A 20943-nucleotide genomic window follows, 5' to 3' on the forward strand; every position below is an offset into this window, starting at 1 on the left:
ATATATATTTCCGCTGCTCATTAAATATTTATATTTCTTGTATCGGCGATCCAATGTATATAGCTGACAACATTTGTATATACCGAAGAATCACCATCGTTGCAAAGTGTTAAACCATAAGTAACTACATATAACAACCTGTAGGACTCTTTAATGCTGTTTTAACACAACCATTTTATTTTGCTTAGTCTGCTTTAGGAAGTGTGTGATTATTTATTAATTACCATATATATATATATATATATATATATATATATATATATAGCTTAAGAAAATACAACAGATACCACGCATATCACGACACTGAATCTAGCTAAGTTCATTGCGAATGTAAGCACAAGGCGCTACTGAACTTCTCTAGCTTGAGGTGTACTACTTACCGAAATAAACTATATGCTACATGACTTATCAATCCGAATTTCAACAGAAAAGTCACACATACATGAACACATAAATGCTCTACATATAATGCTATATACCGATATGGAAATATGGTTTCAATACACTCTTTGATAACCTTTCCACAAACAATTATGCCAATATTAATATTCTATAAAACCATGCTCTCAGAACAGAAGAAATGAGCTTTAGATATCTCTGCCGATTCCTAGCGTTGTTGTAAAGCCTTTGCTAGAGTCAGCTATGCGCACAAATCCGAAATTGGACATACCGCATAACATTCTGCCAGATGCTTTGGCAGGGTATGAGGGCAGGACAGCGATAAACTTATTGCGGTGGACGTAGTCCAATTCTCGGAACTCAGTGAAAGATTTCGGCAGTCATCGGAATATTTTAAGGAAAAAAAAAGAAAAGAATTTAAGAATATGAAAATAAATATGTTATGAGTATGATTCAACTACAACTAATGATAAATGGAGCCTAATTTTCTCAATCCATTTCATAATGTGAATAAAAAATGAAAAAATTATGAACATCTTAAACTTGATAATTCAATTCTTTACATTTATATTAACCATTATTGCATAGTTTTATTTTTATATAATTAATGCAGACCAAGGTTTAGAAATGTAAGATATAATGCTTAAAATTTTAATGTGCCCGTTATTTTATAGAAATCATCCACATCCCTGGACGAATTGAGCACACACATATGTACTTCGTTGCATTGAGCAGTCCCGAAATCGAAATCGCCAAAGCGTTTAAGGATCTCGCGTGCATCAAAACAGTTTCGATCATTCTTGTTTACTTTCTCCTTGCGATTGCGAGCATTAAGCACGGTCATATGCAACTTGATGCTATCTCTTTCTATGTTGTCAGTGGCACAAAGCCCTGTGCTTTGGAAATGGTTCAAGCACTTGTCGGCAAACACTTGTAGGTTCGGCGACTCTACATGAGCGTAGAGCACTTTGGTAGAGCTGGGATCATCGTTCATTATTTCAAGGCCTTTAATTTTTATTTCAAATGGTGTGCGTAGATCCGTTAGCCATTCTCGACATGCATTTAGCTCAGTGATAGCTTTTTGGCGTTCAGCATCATCAAGCAGCACATAGACGCCTAAAGTGAGATGTATACAACGTTCTGATACGAATAGGTCCTCATCGATGCCTGGCAGTTGGGCATCTAAAATGCTTTGCTGAAGAGTTATACAAATCGATTATTAATTTATACTATATTTATATATAGTTAATACTTACCTTTAGCTCATTGAAACGTATCTGGACTTCGCCAGTATTTAATGGAGCGGCCAAAAAATGCGTTGGCTTCATTCGCTTACGTAGAGAATCAACGAGCAGCCGAATTTTCCGAAGAGCGGCACAAACATTTTTGCGATCATTGGATTGAATAATTAACACAGTGGACGAATCATTCTGACGTGGTACATGGATTTCTGTCTGACTTTCTGTTTCAATGCGACGCTTGGTGGATCCCTTGAATCCAATCAGACCCCCATAGAAAGATCTGCAGACGGTTTATAGATATTATTCATTTACTATAAATTATTATAAGCTTTAATGTTAACGGAATACTCACTTGGGCACATGAAGGGCCAGTTTGTAGTTGCCATTGGACAGCTGCTCAATGTCACATTCCGCAATATCTTCCTCGTAATCATCATCTGCATATAGATCTACATAATAGATAGCTAAATTATTCTGACAAACAACACAAATACAGTGGACCCTTTGCTAACAAACACAATTCGTTCCAGCATTTAGTTCGTTAAGCGAAGCGTTCGATAACCGAAACCACAAACTTACAGGTAAATTGTGTGCAAAATAGTACCAATAAATGCTAATCAAGGTACAGCACTGTAATGTGTATTCGGGTTTTCCCCTATTTCATTGTTTAACACAGATAACATTTTTGCATAGAATACATGTTTTCAAAGTTTTTGTTGGTCATTATGCGAAACAATGTTCGTTAAGCGAAACTTATTTTCCCAAAAAAAAAAAAAATGGTCATTAACCGAGATTGCACTGTAATTCATTATATTACCTGGCTCTTCGTAGCCCTTTGAAATTTTTTCATTGGCGGCGTTCCACTTGCTGCTACCACCAAAATCGTCGTGCACCATGTTTACTCGATAGTTGCGATTGTTACTCATGCGCTGAGTGGTAGGAGCCAAAACATTCCGACTCATTTCGTTTGCAAAATTTTTCCGTTGTAATTTTTACCTTTACTGAGTGAAAATATTATTTCAACTTTGCCAGTGATGTGCTTCATGGACAATTGGTATTTAGTTTAAATGACATTTGAGCAGGGCTGCCATACTTTGCGTTTTTACACAAAATTAGGTTCCTTGGCGCCAAGCCTTCAGCCCTTATTTTTCTTTTGATGTGTGATTTAAGCAAAAATATAATGAATATGTTCCCTTTTTTCTTCAGATCCGTTATTTTTCATGTTAATTAAAGGTCTTTTGCGACATCACATTTGTCGTTTTTTCACATGGACATCAACGTTAACACACCAGCTTCCGACAATGTGACGTCACACTTTCAAGAAATACTTTTTACAATCGATATACACTTACCATAAAGACTCTCAGCTGCAGTCGATATATACACTAACCAGAGAACACATAGACTAGACAACTAGTGGAAAGCTTTTTGCACGCTTTTTTTGAGGCTTTAGCACCCCAGACAGCTTTGGACTCGCTCGGCTCCTTACTTTTAGGTTCGAGCTACGAAAAAATACGAACGCACAATCATTTCGCTTCATGCGCTCGACCGAGATGGTCAACTTTTGAACAAAAGATCCCTCTATGCTCAATGTTTCCCTTGCTCTCTCTCTCTCTCGATGTTCTCTGCTCTCTCGAATGTGTATATGTATGTATACATGTGAGGCTCACATTGTGAGCACAAGCAGCAGCTCACGAAAATTGAAATTTCTTCGCAGCAAGAACCCATGCCTTCCCTTATGTGTGAAGAGTATACCGAACTTTTCAAACCGTTTGCCATGTGTTTTCGTTATTATTTGTGGGAAGGGTATAAAAGGGTTGGTGCGCATAATGAAAATGTTTTCGCGACGAGCATGCACACACACACTGTCCCTTGCTACATGTACTATGTACTGCATGTGAGCACAAGTAGCGCTCACAAGAATTGAAATTTCTTCGCAACAAGAACCCATGTCTTCCCTTCTGAGTGAAGAGTATACCGAACTTTTCAAACCGTTTGCCATGCGTTTGCGTTATTATTTGTGGGAAGAGTATGAAAGCGTTGGTGCGCATAATGAAAATGTTTTCGCGACGAGCATGCACACATACACTGTCCCTTGCTACATGTACTATGAGCATTTGTATGCCTGTGTGCAAAGCCCTTGCTGGCTATAGCAATTTGCATTTGGTCGATCTTGTGAAGTGCTCAGACTTACATAAATATGTTTGATTGTGTGTACGCAGGGGCCGCGATGCTCACAAATGATGGGGTAATCATTGTAGAAGCAGTTCAGTGCCTTTATATGTATGTGCGTGAGTGTATGTTTATATGTGTATGCATGCGACATGAGCATTGACGTGTGCCTACGACAACTTTGAATTGTGTGAACGATTTTGGGTTTTAATTGAAGAGGCGCGCTTACATTTAAGTAGATGATTTTATTTCAATGGTCGTGGGTTTGCCTATCAGAATGATTTTTGCTAAAAATGTAGTACCTGATCAATCCCTGTGGCCAAATTGGAATGCGATTTTCGATCCCTTGTACCTGCACATATACAGGTGAAATTTACCTTTTTAATAAGAAGTATATGTATGTACATACATACATATACTGGCTAAATGGACCCATTTTAAAGAGTGCATCTGTTAGATGTCATAAAAATCATGCAATTAAAAAATACCTTTAAAAGTAATAGGAAGTGCACTTGTTACTTTAGTTAATCATCTACTTAAATGTAAGCGCGCCTCTTCAATTAAAACCCAAAATCGTTCACACAATTCAAAGTTGTCGTAGGCACACGTCAATGCTCATGTCGCATGCATACACATATAAACATACACTCACGCACATACATATAAAGGCACTGAACTGCTTCTACAATGATTACCCCATCATTTGTGAGCATCGCGGCCCCTGCGTACACACAATCAAACATATTTATGTAAGTCTGAGCACTTCACAAGATCGACCAAATGCAAATTGCTATAGCCAGCAAGGGCTTTGCACACAGGCATACAAATGCTCATAGTACATGTAGCAAGGGACAGTGTATGTGTGCATGCTCGTCGCGAAAACATTTTCATTATGCGCACCAACGCTTTCATACTCTTCCCACAAATAATAACGCAAACGCATGGCAAACGGTTTGAAAAGTTCGGTATACTCTTCACTCAGAAGGGAAGACATGGGTTCTTGTTGCGAAGAAATTTCAATTCTTGTGAGCGCTACTTGTGCTCACATGCAGTACATAGTACATGTAGCAAGGGACAGTGTGTGTGTGCATGCTCGTCGCGAAAACATTTTCATTATGCGCACCAACGCTTTCATACTCTTCCCACAAATAATAACGCAAACGCATGGCAAACGGTTTGAAAAGTTCGGTATACTCTTCACTCAGAAGGGAAGACATGGGTTCTTGTTGCGAAGAAATTTCAATTCTTGTGAGCGCTACTTGTGCTCACATGCAGTACATAGTACATGTAGCAAGGGACAGTGTGTGTGTGCATGCTCGTCGCGAAAACATTTTCATTATGCGCACCAACCCTTTTATACCCTTCCCACAAATAATAACGAAAACACATGGCAAACGGTTTGAAAAGTTCGGTATACTCTTCACACATAAGGGAAGGCATGGGTTTTGCTGCGAAGAAATTTCAATTTTCGTGAGCTGCTGCTTGTGCTCACAATGTGAGCCTCACATGTATACATACATATACACATTCGAGAGAGCAGAGAACATCGAGAGAGAGAGAGAGCAAGGGAAACATTGAGCATAGAGGGATCTTTTGTTCAAAAGTTGACCATCTCGGTCGAGCGCATGAAGCGAAATGATTGTGCGTTCGTATTTTTTCGTAGCTCGAACCTAAAAGTAAGGAGCCGAGCGAGTCCAAAGCTGTCTGGGGTGCTAAAGCCTCAAAAAAAGCGTGCAAAAAGCTTTCCACTAGTTGTCTAGTCTATGTGTTCTCTGGTTAGTGATATATACAAGATATTCTATATTAATAGTTCCAGCTCGTAGCTTGGGACTTGAACTAGTTCACACGTGCCACTAAATAATAATATTGTTTTTAATGTTATTCGCAACAAGTTGAGGTCTTTTCATTTGTAAGCTATCAAGATGTCCGCGGCAACAGCGATTAGTCATAATAAACCTACAGAGCCACATAAGTCATGGAAAAAAATCAACGAGGAACGCAAGGCACTCAAACGTCAACGAAAACAGGACAAAGCTCTTAAAGATCTAAAAAGAGTTCAAGAGCTCGCTGCATCTGCTGTCAATGAAACAGCAAATGGAAAAGCAGCATCAAAACCAAATCCATCAACGGTGAGCATTGCCGTTCCCGGCTCCATATTGGAGAATGCGCAATCCGCAGAGCTACGTGCCTATGTGGCTGGCCAAATAGCGCGAGCTGCCTGTATATTTCGTGTCAATGAGGTGATTGTGTTTGACGATGTGGGTGTAGCAACTGCCCGCGAAACAAAGCGTATCTATGAACAGGATGATGCGGACAACAATGGGAATGGAGCGGGTAAAGCGACAAGCACAGTACGAAGCAGCTCTTTGCAATTGGCCCGAATTCTACAATATTTAGAGTGTCCACAATATCTGCGTAAATACTTCTTTCCCCTGCACAAAGATCTGAAGTACTCTGGTCTGCTTAATCCACTTGACACACCCCATCATCTGCGACAGCAAAGCAAATTTCGTTATCGGGAGGGCGTCGTTTGCGATAAACAGGCAAAAGATGGCCACAGCTATGCGAATGTGGGACTGCTAAATGATGTGCTGATCGACAAGGCATTGGAGCCCGGTGTGCGGGTGACTGTGAAAATGGAACCATCAAATGGTAGGTATCAGAGGTTTCTATAACTTATTTCTAAATTAAAGGGGATGTTTTTGTTTTTCATTTAGATGGGAGTCGGAAACAGCGTGGTACTTTAGTGAGTCCGGATGAACCGCGGCGGGAGACGGGTGTCTACTGGGGTTACCAGGTGCGCATTGCACATTCGCTTTCTGAAATCTTCACAAAATCGCCCTATGATGGTGGCTATGATGTGATGGTGGGAACTTCAGATCGTGGCACTAGCGTCCAAAATGTACCCAATCAATCCATTGGCTACAATCACGCACTCATTGTGTTTGGCGGTCTGCAGGGTCTCGAGGAGGCCCTAGCCAATGACGAGAAGCTGACCGTCGATGATCCTCAGCTACTCTTCGACCACTACATAAATGTTCTGCCTAAACAAGGCTCACGCACTATACGCACTGAAGAGGCGCTGCTGATAGCAATGGCGGCTCTACAAGAGAAGCTGCAACCACAGCAGGCGGATGTTGAGTGTGATTTAAGTGATTTACTGCCACGCAGCGAGGACACTGGGATTCCAATGGCGCGCGATGTCCTTGTAAGCAAGAAAAAGAAAAAAAAGCTTACGGATAACACGGAACCCAATGAAATACAGCCAGCAGTAATAGCAACTAAACTCAATCTAACGCCAGCAGAACCAAGGCGTCCAAATCCATTTACCGAACACAAAAGAGCCAAAGTAGAACCGCAATCTATCAGTATGGAGGCAGATTTCGAGGTAGTGTCTGCTTCAACAGGACATGCAGCAGCAATTAATGAGAATCAGAATGATGATTTAAGCCGTTTCGATTGAGTCATTTTCACACTAAGTTTTCATTTTTACTCTTTTTTAATTGTTTTAACTATATTGTACTGCTTCAATCATGGATGTATATATAAAAGATATTGCGATGTTATGGTGTAACGCCGTATCTTAGCTACAAAAACACAAACTTAATCTATGAATATAAATCTTTTAAGAAATATTCGTTTTACATTCTCATAACTTTCATTTGTTCAACAGTATATTTATACAATTATAGTACATGATTCTATGTGTCGGGTCTTGTGTGGCAGCGCTCGATTTATGCTAATAAGCAACTATATAGGCAATCTAATAGGCATTTTTCAGTCACTTGCACTATCAAACATAAGACACGAAAGTATTTTGATAACAATAGTGCACGCTCTTCTTTCAACTTATATACCAACTAGTACAAAATGTATTATAATATTTATATATGTGTATGTGTTTATTCCTATAGACTAGATTAACGTGCAGCCAGCAGAGGCTGTGCTGAATATATATACAGTTCACTACATATATTATAACTATATATAATATGTAGCAACATTATCGCTGCTCATTATTAGCTATGGAATGATCGAGTCCTGAAATCGCGCCTCTGGCAAGAAGTCCTCCTCCAGCTCGATGCGCGTATCGCTATGATAGCCCAGCAGTGATTCCGTATCCTCCTCTAGATGTCGTATGGGATAGCTAATGCCATCGCCGAAGCTACGATATATATATATTGTTGATGCAAATCGGAGAATAGATTCACAGAGTGCAAAACAAATAGAAATCAAATGGAATATAATTTACAATAAAATATTTAATAGTTTTACTATGTGAATTTTTGTCTGTGTGTTTGCTTGTTTATTTTTGTGTTGCTCGAATTTAAGGGATGATATGTATTGAATTGTGCAGTGCAATAAAAGTGCAAGTGCAAAATAGAATATAGAATTCTCATATGATAAAAAAGATTAAAGTACTTTTTATAAAATGAAATATATATTTGTCATCCAGCCTGCGCGCGTACAAAAACGTGTAATTCTATTTATATATAAATGCTATCAAAAATTAACATTAGTAATCTAGCAAAAATATAAATCGAAGTGTTTATCTATTAATAGAAATTAATATTAATAAAAGCATTCAAATGCGATCAAGTTTAAAATTCATTACGTATTCTCCCTTTTTTTTTTGCCCAAAGTGAGTTGTGTATACGTATGTATATGTTTATGATCCTAACTAATAGCGATATTGTTCTTTTTTTTTAAGTTTTAGTATTCATCAAGTCTTTAGTCTTTTATAACAATTAGACCACTTACTATGATTTACTTTAACAAAATAACAACATTCAATTAATGATACTGTTTAAAAATTGCCCCATTCAAATTGATTATCTTCATATACATATATGTATATACGCTCTGATTTTATAATTAGCCTAAATGTCTTATTGCACAAATTAAAAATAAATTGTTTTAGGCATATTTTTCATAATACATACATACATATATATATATATACGATTGATGTGTTTGGATGTTAAGGCAACTGGGTAGTAAGAGCTGTTAACATTATATCCCATCGAAACCCCTTCATAAGACTTACGAGTATACATTCAATACACACATATATATGTTTCCAGACACACATACACACGCACACACTCTAGCAGCTAGCATCGCATTACATCCAATGGAAAAACTTGCTACTTGAATTGATTTGCATTTCACACAATTCGATCGTCAGCTATCGCAGTTGGATGACCATTCAGCTGAAAATGATCCTTGGGAACTACTTGATCGCCGATCATATCGACGACATGATTGTTGAGGGTTGGAGCTGTCTTCGTCGTTGCTGCGGCTGCGTCTGCTGTCTGTTCTATGTTGACAGTGACTTGACTAGACGGTATTAGTGGATGATTGTTGCTAGATGATTGGACGTTGTCTAGCTCCAGATGAGGTTGGTGATTATTGAGTGGAATTGCGTCAATCAACTTATCTGTGTGGTCGGCATCTAACCTGTTGCTGGTTGCTGCCCCTGCTGCCGTCCTGCCCATAGCCTCGTATCGTTGGGCATTCCCATTGCCAAATTGATCAGTGGACGTCACGAAGTATAATCCATCGCCCTTACTAATTGAGGTTTTAGTTTTCGTGTTTTTCCAAATTTGTGAATAAGCAAAAGTATTTGGTATTTGTTAACAGAGTTTGATTGAAAATTGTGGCGATTGTTGTTTTTGTGGATAATTGCAATTTTGTTGTTGTTGCTGTTGCTGTTGCTCTTTGTTAGATAGATAAATTTGCGCTTTATACAATTTGGTTGATATATACATTAATTGTACAGTATATCGAATGTGTTGTTTTTAGTAAGCATTTGTTAGCATCAGCTTTTAAAATAATTAGTTACAGACCTATGTTAATTCTTTTTTTTTTTTTTTACGATCTAGAGCCCTAACTAGAGCTAGTTGTAACACAAAATGTAAACAAATTATATCTATAATTATCGCAAGCGGATAATGTTCATTATCCGTGGGTTAAACACTAAACATTAAATTAGGTCAATTTTAGTAGGACTTTTGATAATTGCTTAGAGCTAGATTATGTATCAAAGGACTTCGAGTAACATTTGTACCTTGCAACAGTTGCTTTTTTGTTTAAGCTTTACAAATTATTTTCTAAACTAATGCAAAAATGTAATTCATTTAATATTTAGTGTGTGGGAGTGCAAGTACTAACAAAAAAAGAAGCGTTTCATTTCGCAAGAGGTGATAAGTTAAGAAGAGAAGCATAAATTGGCAATAGGCAATGATTTTAAAAATAAACAAAACACACACACAAAAACAACAAAGAGTGTAGCACAGATAAGTAAATATAAAAATATATGTATAAATATACATCGATCATATATATACATATTATGACGTACCTGGTAAATACTGGCAAGAACCAATACTGCCATTTGTCACCAAATACCTCGCAAAAATTGGCAAAACGTCCCAAATTATAGCCATTCTTGTCCGGTCCACCAACGCGAAAAATGGGAGCACGAAATGCCTCTAAAATTTCAAATAATATCAATATGATGTAATGCATAGGTATATTTCACAGATATTACCCAGTGTGGTGCGGTTGACGAGCACCAGATAGATGTGGTATCCAAATAAGCTCACCAAGCTAATGGCAAACATGATCGATATGAAGAATAGAAAGAGTATGTGAAATCGTCCCATGCCGCTGCCACCTGGCTGTCCCTGTGCCGAGACAGCAAGACCATTTTCATTCTTAACAATTTATCAAATTTAATATATATGTGTATCAAAATGTATGTGTAATTGCATTCATTAATAAACAAGCATATCCAGCTAAGAGTTAAACAGGCTATCATGCATAATCTTCAGCTGTGGGCTCGACTTACCTGGACGAACATTATGAAGTCGTTAAGTGTGGTGAACGCCACGTACAGGCAATAGACCAGCGCATAGCCCAAAAATAGGACGAAAAACTTGTAATTGGAGAAGTTGACGCAATTGTTCACCCATGGACAATGATGATCCATTTTCAGTACACAGCAACTGCACACGCTGCAATGATGCGATCGATCCGGTTTGATGATCTTGCACTTCTCACAGAATCTAACAGAGCCATTGATTGTGCTGAAAGTATATGAGTATATAAGAGTGGAATATATATATTTGCTTGCTTACAGTATGCACAATTTCTAATCATAATCAATATAGCAATAATATGAAAAATAGATAGCTTATCTACTTTATATCTATTATTCATTCAATAAATATGCATTTGAGTGCACATTTAACGTACTCGAATTTATTTTCAGACTGACTAAACTGCTTAACAGCACGCCAGCAGCTTACATTCATCAATTATAGGCAATTATATTATTCAGCTTCCTGCAGAAACAGTTGGTCGTATCTCAAATTGCTTTAGTTAGTTTTTTTTTTTTCAGATATTCAAACGCATAAGACTCTTTTGAGAACAATTAACTTGTAGTATTAACTAAATGTTTGCTAACATATTTAAAATTTAGGCACAGCTGTTTGACTATAATGATTTCCTTACCGATTCGTAACCGGCAAATTGCGCGCAAAGTTGTTTAGAATGCGCTTTTGAGTCTCTTGATTATCGGCCCGGAATAGCTGATTCACTTCTTCATCCGGTATGCGCCACTGAAATAGAAGATATTTTCATATATACTGTTTCGATGTTTACACTGTGAAAACATGAAAACGAAACTTTCGTGCCCTTAATTATCACAGCCTTATCAGCGTGTGAATCATACAAGTGCACGTCGATGTGTTTGTGTGTGCTAGTTTTACCTGATCCGGCACGCGGCCCACTGGCGTGTTAATAGTTTGCCAATAGGACCAAAGGAACAATACGAGAGCGATGTGATAGAAAATCAGCAGAAATATCTTCGCAACATTATTCTCGGTTTTCACTGTAAGGCGCGTAAGAGAGAGAGAGAGAGAGAAAGGAAGAGTGTATCGTTTACGTTCTTTGTGTGCGAAGTTCTGGTTACTCACGAACACATAGCTCCACCACATAGGCATAGTAGGACCACGCGATCACTCCGAATATGAATAAGACGGGTATCCACTTGAAGACGGACAAACAGCAATTACAGGGAGATTTCCTTCGACGATTGTCATCGTTGCCCATTCTGCCGAATAGGGGGCACGGCTCTGCGTGAATCTGTGAGTGTGTCTGTATGTATGTGTGTATGTCTGTATGAATGTGTGTGTTTGTTGGCGGCACCACCGCTGTCGTAGCCAGCTCCAGGCTCTTTTTGATTTCCTGTTATGTTATGTTGTGAGAGGGGCAGTTCGCTCGATGTTTGTTCCTTCGTTGCTTCGTAAATCACAGTCAGTTGATTGTCACAACAATAGACGAACACACATTGGAGCTGGGTTGCGCTTTCCTTTTCGTTATTTATTTTCGTTTTTTTTTTTTTTTTTTTTTTTTTTTTTTTTTTTTTTTTTTTTGTATACACAGACACTATTGTTTTTTTTCTCTTTCAGCTGGGACAAGTGAAAGTGATTGAAACTAGCTTTTAGCCATGTTCTATATTGCTTTTAGTTTGTTTAAAGCCATCGCCTGCTGGTAAGAGGAACAACCTATAGCAGCGTGCTAGAGCCAATATACAAGTATTGCAAAGTTAATAAATATAAATATATTTATCTGAACCGATGGCTCACTTCAAGAATGGTTTGTGGTGAAGAGTGATGTGCAAATGTATGCGAAGATGATAATATATCGATATTTCAAATTGGAAGCCTGAAAATAATTTGTAATATTTTTGACAATTAAAGGAAGACAAAAATTTTTGAGCTACAGTTACTTTGCTTTGATTAATGTGACATTTATATGCGAGAAGCATGCGTCTGAAATGTGAAAATAATAAGCTGAGATCGAATGAAAGATATCGAACCCGTTCCAAGGAACATCAGCGTTGCCAACTAAATAGAAATAGTTGGTCATGTTGTGACGTCACGTGTGCTGCCATCAGTCTGGCAGCGCTACACAGAAACGATACCACCGGCTGTACGAAATGTATCGAGCTAGCCCAATAAGAATCCAAGTTTCAGTATTATAGTAACGTGTGCCGTAGTCAGTGGTGGATATATATTCTGTCCGATATCGGATTATGCGTACTGCGTGCGTTTAAAATCACACACACCAAAAAAAGTAATTATAACCAGTTAATGCAAATCTGATGAAAAGTAACTGCAGTGTTGACAAACAAATTCAATAAAAAAAAAAAATCCAATTGTAAACCTTTTTACAATAATTCACATTAGAAATTTTTGATTGTGCAAGTGTATGTAAAATGTGCGCGTAATAAAAAACGAGGGCGCGATATGCACGAGGAGCCAAAGGGGGCGGTCGGTCGGTTGAGGAGGTGGGGCTGTGGGCGGCAGTCGACAGGCTCACACACAAAAAAAAAAAATATAAAAAAAAAATAAAAAAAATAAAAAAATATACATACAAATTTCTACCTATCACTTTTGCCAGCTTGTTGTAGTTGTTGTCGTTGCCGACGTCGTTGCTGACAAGGTTTTTGGGGACGCCTGTTGGGGCCTCTCCTCGTTCTTCTTGTAGGCAGGCGGTGGGGGAGGTGGGGGCAATCAATAAACGCGCTTCCACTAGGCCGCAGGTCAAAACGGAAGAGCGGGCAGAGAAATGGGCAGAGGAAGGGTAACATTTTGTCGAATGCCGGCTGAAAATGTTTAATTAACAATTAAGTGCTGCCCACTCTAATAAGAAACATAATCTGTACCTCATTCTAATCAGTTGATCTAATTGTGATAACGTATGTTTGTGTGTGCGTGTGTTTTTTTATTACTTAATTAATGTTATGCGCGGTACAAATGTGCCACAATCATTGATTAATTAATTGCAAAATTTAATTAAAATTAAAAGTTGCTTAACGTATTGATCTGACACACAAACTGATTGGTAAATGCGGCTTATCATATTTGAGGTTTGGTGGGGTTATTAGACTAACCCAACTGCAATTGCCAATTGGGGTCACGGTCAGCGTTGCCAAACGGGCGACTTTTAATAAGCCAAATGCCAATCAGAGCAGCGGCAGGTGTACTTACACATGCACACACTTTTTGTTGGCCTGTGTGTGTGTGTGTATGGGGGGGAGTTGTGCAAGCGAAGAGAGAACGAAGAGAGAGCGAGCGAGCAGCTGCTCTGGTGCTCGGTAGACAGGCCCAAAAAGCACAAAGCACAAGTGCAAATAAACAATACAAACAAATGAGCGAAGCACACACCAATATGCACACATGCGTACATATGTATATATACATATAAATATATATAAAAAATATACGTATATATGTATATGTATATTGCACTACAAACAGACTCAACAAATTGCTGTGCACACACGCAGAAAATATTCAATGTTTATTTAAGCGCGAATAGCTCACACACATACGCGTAATTAATTAAACAATTACATTGCCAAAAAAATAAGCGAATTGCGTGTGCATATATATACAATATATATATGTATTTTTATTAAATTTTTTTTATGAGTTTAACAACTTTGCATTTCACATTGGAAGAAAATACCTATCAGTAAATCTTATTGGATTTGTTGTATGTATTGAATCAGCAAAATGATAGCGGTAAAAGTATTTACACAGTGTTTTAATTTGAAAATCTTTCTACCATATACTTTGTATACGTTTCTACAAATATGTATGTGTAGCATTTCTCATTTTCAATCAAATCAAATAAATAAATATAAAATATTTTGTTGATACACAAAATAAATGTACTTGAACAACAACTCGACACTAAAGCCAGCAGCAACAGTAGCAGCGCAGCAGCAGCAGCAGCAAAAAGTTGAAGCTTTGATTTGGCCGCAAGAGCCTTTGCCTTCGCCTTCGCATTCGCCTTTACCGTCGCCGTCGCCTTCGCTTTCGCCCTCGATTTACGCCCTCCGATAAACCTAAACAAGCCAACCCAAGAGTAACAAATTAAATTTGGTTTTAGCCAATAGCAGCAGCAGCAACAACAACAACTACAATAACAAAAGCAACAGAGTAATCAAAAGAAGTAAAAAGTCAGCAAGTGGAGACAGCAAACAGCAAGTAAGCGCGAGAGCAGAGCAGAGCCGACGGTCAGAGTGACAGTGGTAGAGTGGAAGAGAGATAGAGAGAGAGAGAGAGAGAGAGAGAGAGAGAGAGAGAGAGAGAGAGAGAGAGAGAGAGAGAGAACGAAACAAACGTCGTTTTGTGGTCTAGCAGCAGCAGAGCAGCAGCGTCAAAGTCAGGTGAGTGCTGATACTTGTTATTATTGCTTTCCATTAGTTTCTTCACGCGATTAAATATTTTCCGGGCTTATCAATAACTCCCCCAAGGGTGACATTTGCTTGATAAACAAATATATTCGCTGAGCGAATGGGTAAACGGTGAACGGGTGAACAATGAGCGCGCGGTCGGGCAGCGTTGAGAATTCCAGCTAAAGTATGTGCATCAAGTGGCAACGCTAATATGCACTTACACATACATACATATACCTTAAGTAAATAGTTGCACTCGTTTTTGTTTTATGCGACATTCATTTCGCTTTCAAGCACACACACACACACACACACACACACATCCATCAAACTTCGTCATCTATCAACATTAGCGGAAGGCCAGCGGTTACATTAGTCACGCGCACACAATTCCAAGCGGGCGTCCAGCTGGTGACGTAGCAGCCAGGAGTTGAAACGGGAACGATAATGGGAGTGGGAAAGGGAAAGCAAATTGGAATGGGAATGTTAGAGGAGATGTCATTGAGTCCGTGGACTTGCGGCTGTGAGCGGGGAACAGAGCAAATACTTGCGTAGCATATACAATTCTATTGCCTGCGGCAAGCTACGGCTTCCACTCATCGACTCTCTTTCACTCAGTGCTGCTCTCGATTGCGGCATTGCTGCTAACGGTTTTATTCCCATTGAGTTGGGCCCGTAAGCCAGATTGCTTGCATGCCCGCACGTTTCCTGGACGCAGCTTCAGCGTCTTGGCCGATGGGCCGAGGTTGCTTTATTGATTACGTAGCGCCCAGCGAGAACGCTCCGATGAATGTAATACATTATTGGAGCTTAACAGTTGGCCATTCTCGTTACGCAGCCTCCGTTCTGCTGCAGTGGCAATAGGACACAGGGCAGATTACATAGAGAGCTTTAATTACATATATATTTGCTTTTACTCAGGTTGTTCTTAAAGAAACTAAAGGAATTTCATAATTCTATGTACATACAATAATTTATAAATATATGTATATATGTTTTGTTTTTTTTTTTTTTTGTATCATATTTGTTCTTATGTCTTTTAACCAAGTGCTGGGTTTATTGCGATCCCGTAATAAGTCAAGGAAAACTTTTTTGTGTACGCCAGAGCTCAGAGGTATTTTTATTGACAGAGTAGAGGCAGAGTAGCCTGACCCTTCACTCTCGCGCGCTTTCTCACTCTCTCTCACTCTCTCTCTCTGTATTTGTCTCTCCTTCTCACACACACTCTGCTGTGTGTGTGTATATTAAGGGCTTTGCCATTGACAAGGGTTTCGTTTGTTGTTGTTGCTTCGACTCTACAGTTTCGTCTTGTTGCACGTGAAAATCCCATCATGAAGACAAGAGGCAGGACCCTTAGTTGCTGTTGTTGCCTTTATTACTTTTTCATTCCCTTTGGCGTTTAATTTTCTTGCTCTCTCTCTTTCTCTCTCACTTTGTTCATCTCTCTTAAACAAACATTTTTTAGCTCCTTTCATGTTGCCTTTAAAATGTATATGATATATATGTATATCATTTCATTATTATAAAAAATAAAAATAAATTTTGAATAACTGTTTGAGCGTGCGAAAATGCTTTACGCTGATTTCTAGACAATGCTTTTTCCAATAAGAATTCTTTTTTGGAGTTCAGCTGCGTATTCATTTCGAAAATAGAAACGAATGTACACAAAAATTGAATAAACAACAGTTTCGTAAATCTAGCTAAGGCACGAGGCGTATGCGCAATTTCTCTGGCCTCTCAGCCGTGTGCAGGTGTTTCTGTGTGCCTGGCCAAAAAAGGCAAATGCGTAAATTTGAACAAACTTAACTGAACTTAGGTGAGCGAAATGTTATTGATTAGATCGCAAATCAACAAAATTTGTTTTCTATGATTAATTATTTGTAAATATTCGCGTAAAAACGAAAAAGCAATTTAGATTATGATTCATTATGAATGCCCCACATTTGTCGTCTTATTGCGTGGGAGTTGGCCGAAAACAATGGGAGAACGTGCCTAACAATCATAAAAAAAAAATCACATACATATATTTATATATACATATATTTCGATAAAAAAATGAAAACAAACAGCATATTTATTTTGCTCAATCATAAAATATGCTAAAAAGAAAATGCTGCTCTAAACATGCTAATGAAAATTCTTTTTAATTGCCTTGCTATGTGTGGCACAAGCCAAATAAAAAAAAATAAATAAAACTAAAAAACAACCTTCAAAAAATTCAAGTTTCAGTTTTTTCTCTTGTTGATTATTTTGCTCTGAGCTCTTTGCTTTTTACGCCGCCAGCAGCAAAGCAAACAATTGCCAAGTTCATCAACATTTCCATTTAATTATTAATTCATGTATTGCAAGCACTTAACAATTAGTAATTAGGCCAATAGATAAAAGCCAAGTAGGCATAGGGCTAAAGTAAATTAGAGCGCAAATAAGACAAATAGAATTTTCCATTGCGAAGACGCAAATAAACGAGCTCCATGAAAGCATAAAGCTTAACTATCTTTATATATTAGATTTATACTGATGTAGTCTTAAAACTTCGTTTTAAGTCAAGTTGGAATTTTAATACACAGGCAAAGAAAATTTCATACATATACTAAATATACTATACTAAATATTCCACTTGTTCTCGTTTGCAATTGGAAAGGGATTTGCTTTTAAAATCCATTGTTACTTGCCAATTCACATATTTGGCTAAGAATATCAACTTGGCTTATCACATAATACAATAATATCCGATTCGAATTTAAAGCTTGGGCATTTTACGATCCATTCCAGCTTTAATATTGCATTTGGATGCTATTCTGTTTGAAATCGAAATTTATCTCATCTTCATCCAAAATCGAACGGAAATGCCCTTCACAATTAAAAGTACATTAATAGATAACGTTAATGAATTTTACTTTACATTTGAGATCCAAGCAAAGCTTATCTAAAACATAATCCTCTTTTGAATGCCCCATTGAGCAGCCAAAGAAAGGACACGCTCCTTCCCATCAGGCGACGCTCTCCGCTCTTTGTTCACCCGCACAAAAGGCAATGAAGCTTAAGAAGCTCTATTCGGTTTTAATGGAGTGCAAGCTCTATTACCTAATGTGCCAATGGATATGCTTAAGCGATTTGAAATTTAATCTTTATTTATATTGTTACTTAACAAAAAACGAGAAAAACATATATGTATGTATGTGTTTATGTTTATGTTTATGATTAGATAAAATACTATCGTACTTTTTATGCTGCTAAGAGAAAAATCTTAAAAATGTTATTATATTAAAATATAATAAATTCTTTATCCTCTACTCTGCATATCTATTCCAACATAATTATGAAGACAACGTTCGCTCTTTAAAGGTTAAGTAATAGCACATAAGACTGAAGATAAGAAAACTGAGTAAATAGATTAGGCAGTTTATGTTCTATTTCTATATATATATGTATGTGTGTCGGCTGATAAGGTGCGTTCAACACGTGAGCAATTGGGCTGACACATTTAAGCAGTCCCTAAAGCTAATGGGCAATAGCTTTGAACAGATTGCGTATACGGCGTGTTGTACGACAAGAGACAAGAGCCAAATAGCAAACACTAAATGACTTTTAAAAGCCAATTAATGCACGATATCTGCGACTCTTGACATGCCAATGTGCCAATGTGCCAATATGCCAATATGGACTGTCAATATGTTCGGCTTGTCAGATATCGAAAATCGCTTCTATATGTCGCACGCCCGCCCGCACTACAGCAACAATAACAATGCTCGTTTTGACAGTTGTTCAGCAATAGAGACAACGAGGGGACAGGAGGGGCAGAGGTGTGGGTGGGTGGGGAGAACAAAAATTGAATTTTGTGTTTGGCTGGACGGTTTTTTTCTTTTTTATTTTTATTATTCCCTTAGCTGCTAGTGCGAGCGAAATTGTTAGAAGCGTTTTTCCCATCACCTTTTTTTTTATTGGCAGTAAATTAGACTTTGTGTCATCGTTCCACTTACAAAATATTAATATATATATGCAAACACTTCGTGCGAGGGCTCATTGATAACTTGTGTATGTTATTATTTGATTGATATACATATATATTTAATATACATATATATTTGATATACATATATATTTAATATTGTAGAATATACTTTTTATTTATATATTTAAAATTGGACTATATGTAGCCAATTTTGCTTGGATATTGAAACACTAATATTATTACTACTTTTTCTCTATAGTATTGCTAGCTTTTATGCTCACATAAAAAATGTTGATTAAATATCCAATTGGAATTAACAAGAATTTGCACATTTCTTAAGCAACCTCTGCTGTTGTTTTGTTAGCAAATTCATAAATTTCAAGTGTTTTATACACCTAGACTTATTTATAAATACATTTTTTTAATAATACAAAATCTGTTGCAGCGCATAAAAATGAGAGCAGATAATATATAAAATTAAAATAAAATAAAAAACACACACACACAAAACAAATAAACCGCCCACACAACGCAGACAAGAAACAAAAAAAAAAAAAAAAAAAAAAAAAAAAGGAAAAGAAAGAAAACGAGGCAATAACAATATTTTGTGCATTTTACTTTTTATACTTTTGACTCATCGCAGACTCAATTTTAATCTCATTTGGTGTGTGGAGACTTGTGGCTGTGGCTGTGACTGTGACAGACATTGAGTGTATGCGTATTAGCCTGGCTGATAAGCTATCTACATTTTTGGCTACTTGACGCAATTTGCTGGCTGCCCTTCTCTGTCTCCTCTGTCTATCTTTTGCACTTGGGCAACTTTTTGCTTACTTAATTTAAGGCTTATCAAAAGTCATATGCAAAGTTTATATGGAGACATATACAACTGATGACGTCTTTTGGTCAATCGACTCGATGGTTCTAGAGGGCGCCCGTTGTCTCTAATGACACCTCAGCAAATCAGTCTGCAGCGCTTTAATTAGAAAAAATAAACTTTCATGGAGACGCAGCTAAACTTTTGACTTTACTGATTGCAAAACTTTGCCACTGAACTATGGCCAGTAGACACAGACAGAGACAGAAAGAGAGAAGAAGAGAAAGAGAAAGGGGGATTAAATGAAAGAGATGTATCTAGTGATTGACCAGGGCACATTTACGACATTATCAGATTCTGCTGCGTTTTTACCGCGCGTAACTGCAGCAACTTAATTTTTAATCGATTTAACAATTTGCTTTAGCAGCAAGTGCCCCAAGGTCAGTTTAGATAGTTACTCTTGTTGTTGTTGTTAGGGGAAACAAACAAGTCAAAGGCTTTGCTAATACAGACCAGCTGTGTGACGTCAACGTGTTAGCCCAATTGTTTCACCCCAAGACAAAGCCAAGTAACAGTTTTTAGCTCACAGCCTCCACAATGTAGCAAAAAACGGTTTTCTTAAATCTGGGTGGGTGTACCCGACCTACTCAGTGCGTAGTCATCCATAATTTTTTTTTTTTTTTAGCTGTTTCCTATCATTTGTTGTTCTATTTTTGCTATTACTGTGTGGGCTCACTTCACTTGCTTGATTGGTTTTTTACGACCAACACAACAAATTAAAACTCTCTGAAAAGCTATTGAAATATATATATAAATAAACAAAAATAAAAGCAATATCGTTGACCTCCTCAAAATATACAATTATGTAAAGAAATTTATACATATACGTTTTTTAATTGTTTGTTTTTCTTATTGTCAAGCTTTGAGTATTTAATACAATAAAGCTAGCACGTTTCTTTGGAAAAATATTTATTAATAGAGCTTTAAACTGAAGCATAAGCATGTTATCAGCGATCCAAATATTAACATAAAAAGAATGTACTTTGCCTGTTTCTAAAGAATCAGTGCGTCAAAGCTAAATTAAGGTAAAATATAATGCAACAAGTTT

The 20943-nt window shown here is 37.5% G+C and overlaps 4 protein-coding genes across 11 annotated transcripts in view; 2 read left to right on the plus strand and 2 right to left on the minus strand.

Annotated features, from left to right (window-relative positions):
- Positions 1–936: 936 nt before the first annotated feature.
- LOC108615373 (activating signal cointegrator 1 complex subunit 1) lies at positions 937–2951 on the minus strand. The gene is made up of 4 exons (XM_018009824.2): positions 2458–2951; positions 1993–2089; positions 1656–1920; positions 937–1594 (listed from the first exon to the last, which is right to left on the minus strand). Exons 1-4 carry the CDS (start codon positions 2600–2602, stop codon positions 1043–1045), a joined length of 1059 nt encoding a protein of 352 aa, XP_017865313.1. The 5' UTR covers positions 2603–2951; the 3' UTR covers positions 937–1042.
- A 2623-nt stretch (positions 2952–5574) lies between these two features.
- On the plus strand, positions 5575–7447 carry LOC108615362 (28S rRNA (uridine-N(3))-methyltransferase). The gene is made up of 2 exons (XM_018009805.2): positions 5575–6464; positions 6530–7447. Exons 1-2 carry the CDS (start codon positions 5735–5737, stop codon positions 7273–7275), a joined length of 1476 nt encoding a protein of 491 aa, XP_017865294.1. The 5' UTR covers positions 5575–5734; the 3' UTR covers positions 7276–7447.
- A 240-nt stretch (positions 7448–7687) lies between these two features.
- LOC108615363 (palmitoyltransferase ZDHHC20-B) lies at positions 7688–12622 on the minus strand. 5 transcript variants are annotated; one of them, XM_089469790.1, is made up of 8 exons: positions 11795–12622; positions 11588–11709; positions 11331–11437; positions 10666–10903; positions 10366–10531; positions 10177–10306; positions 9273–9383; positions 7688–7977 (listed from the first exon to the last, which is right to left on the minus strand). In XM_089469790.1, the coding sequence occupies exons 1-8, from the start codon at positions 11928–11930 to the stop codon at positions 7836–7838; spliced, it is 1152 nt and encodes a 383-aa protein (XP_089325916.1). In that variant the 5' UTR covers positions 11931–12622; the 3' UTR covers positions 7688–7835. The 5 variants fall into 5 exon arrangements, with proteins under 5 accessions (XP_089325916.1, XP_089325915.1, XP_017865295.1 ...); XM_089469789.1 differs by lacking the exon at positions 7688–7977 and having other exon boundaries at positions 8232–9383; positions 11795–12398; positions 12467–12622; XM_089469791.1 differs by lacking the exon at positions 7688–7977 and adding an exon at positions 9044–9198 and having other exon boundaries at positions 11795–12619.
- A 170-nt stretch (positions 12623–12792) lies between these two features.
- Positions 12793–20943, plus strand: part of Pka-R2 (cAMP-dependent protein kinase type II regulatory subunit) — a 48791-nt gene continuing 40640 nt past the window's right edge. The window contains exons 1-2 of one of the 4 annotated variants that reach the window (XM_089469797.1): positions 12794–13100; positions 14781–15060. The gene's annotated coding sequence lies outside the window, so the exon portion shown is untranslated. Of the gene's footprint in view, positions 13101–14780; positions 15061–20943 lie in introns of all 4 variants that reach the window. The other 3 variants (XM_089469796.1, XM_018009821.2, XM_089469798.1) reach the window with 3 other exon arrangements.

This window comes from Drosophila arizonae, chromosome 5, assembly GCF_054131065.1.
Source record: "Drosophila arizonae isolate 15081-1271.41 chromosome 5, UAZ_ARI_1.0, whole genome shotgun sequence".
In the NCBI taxonomy this organism is placed as follows: Eukaryota; Metazoa; Arthropoda; class Insecta; order Diptera; family Drosophilidae; genus Drosophila; species Drosophila arizonae.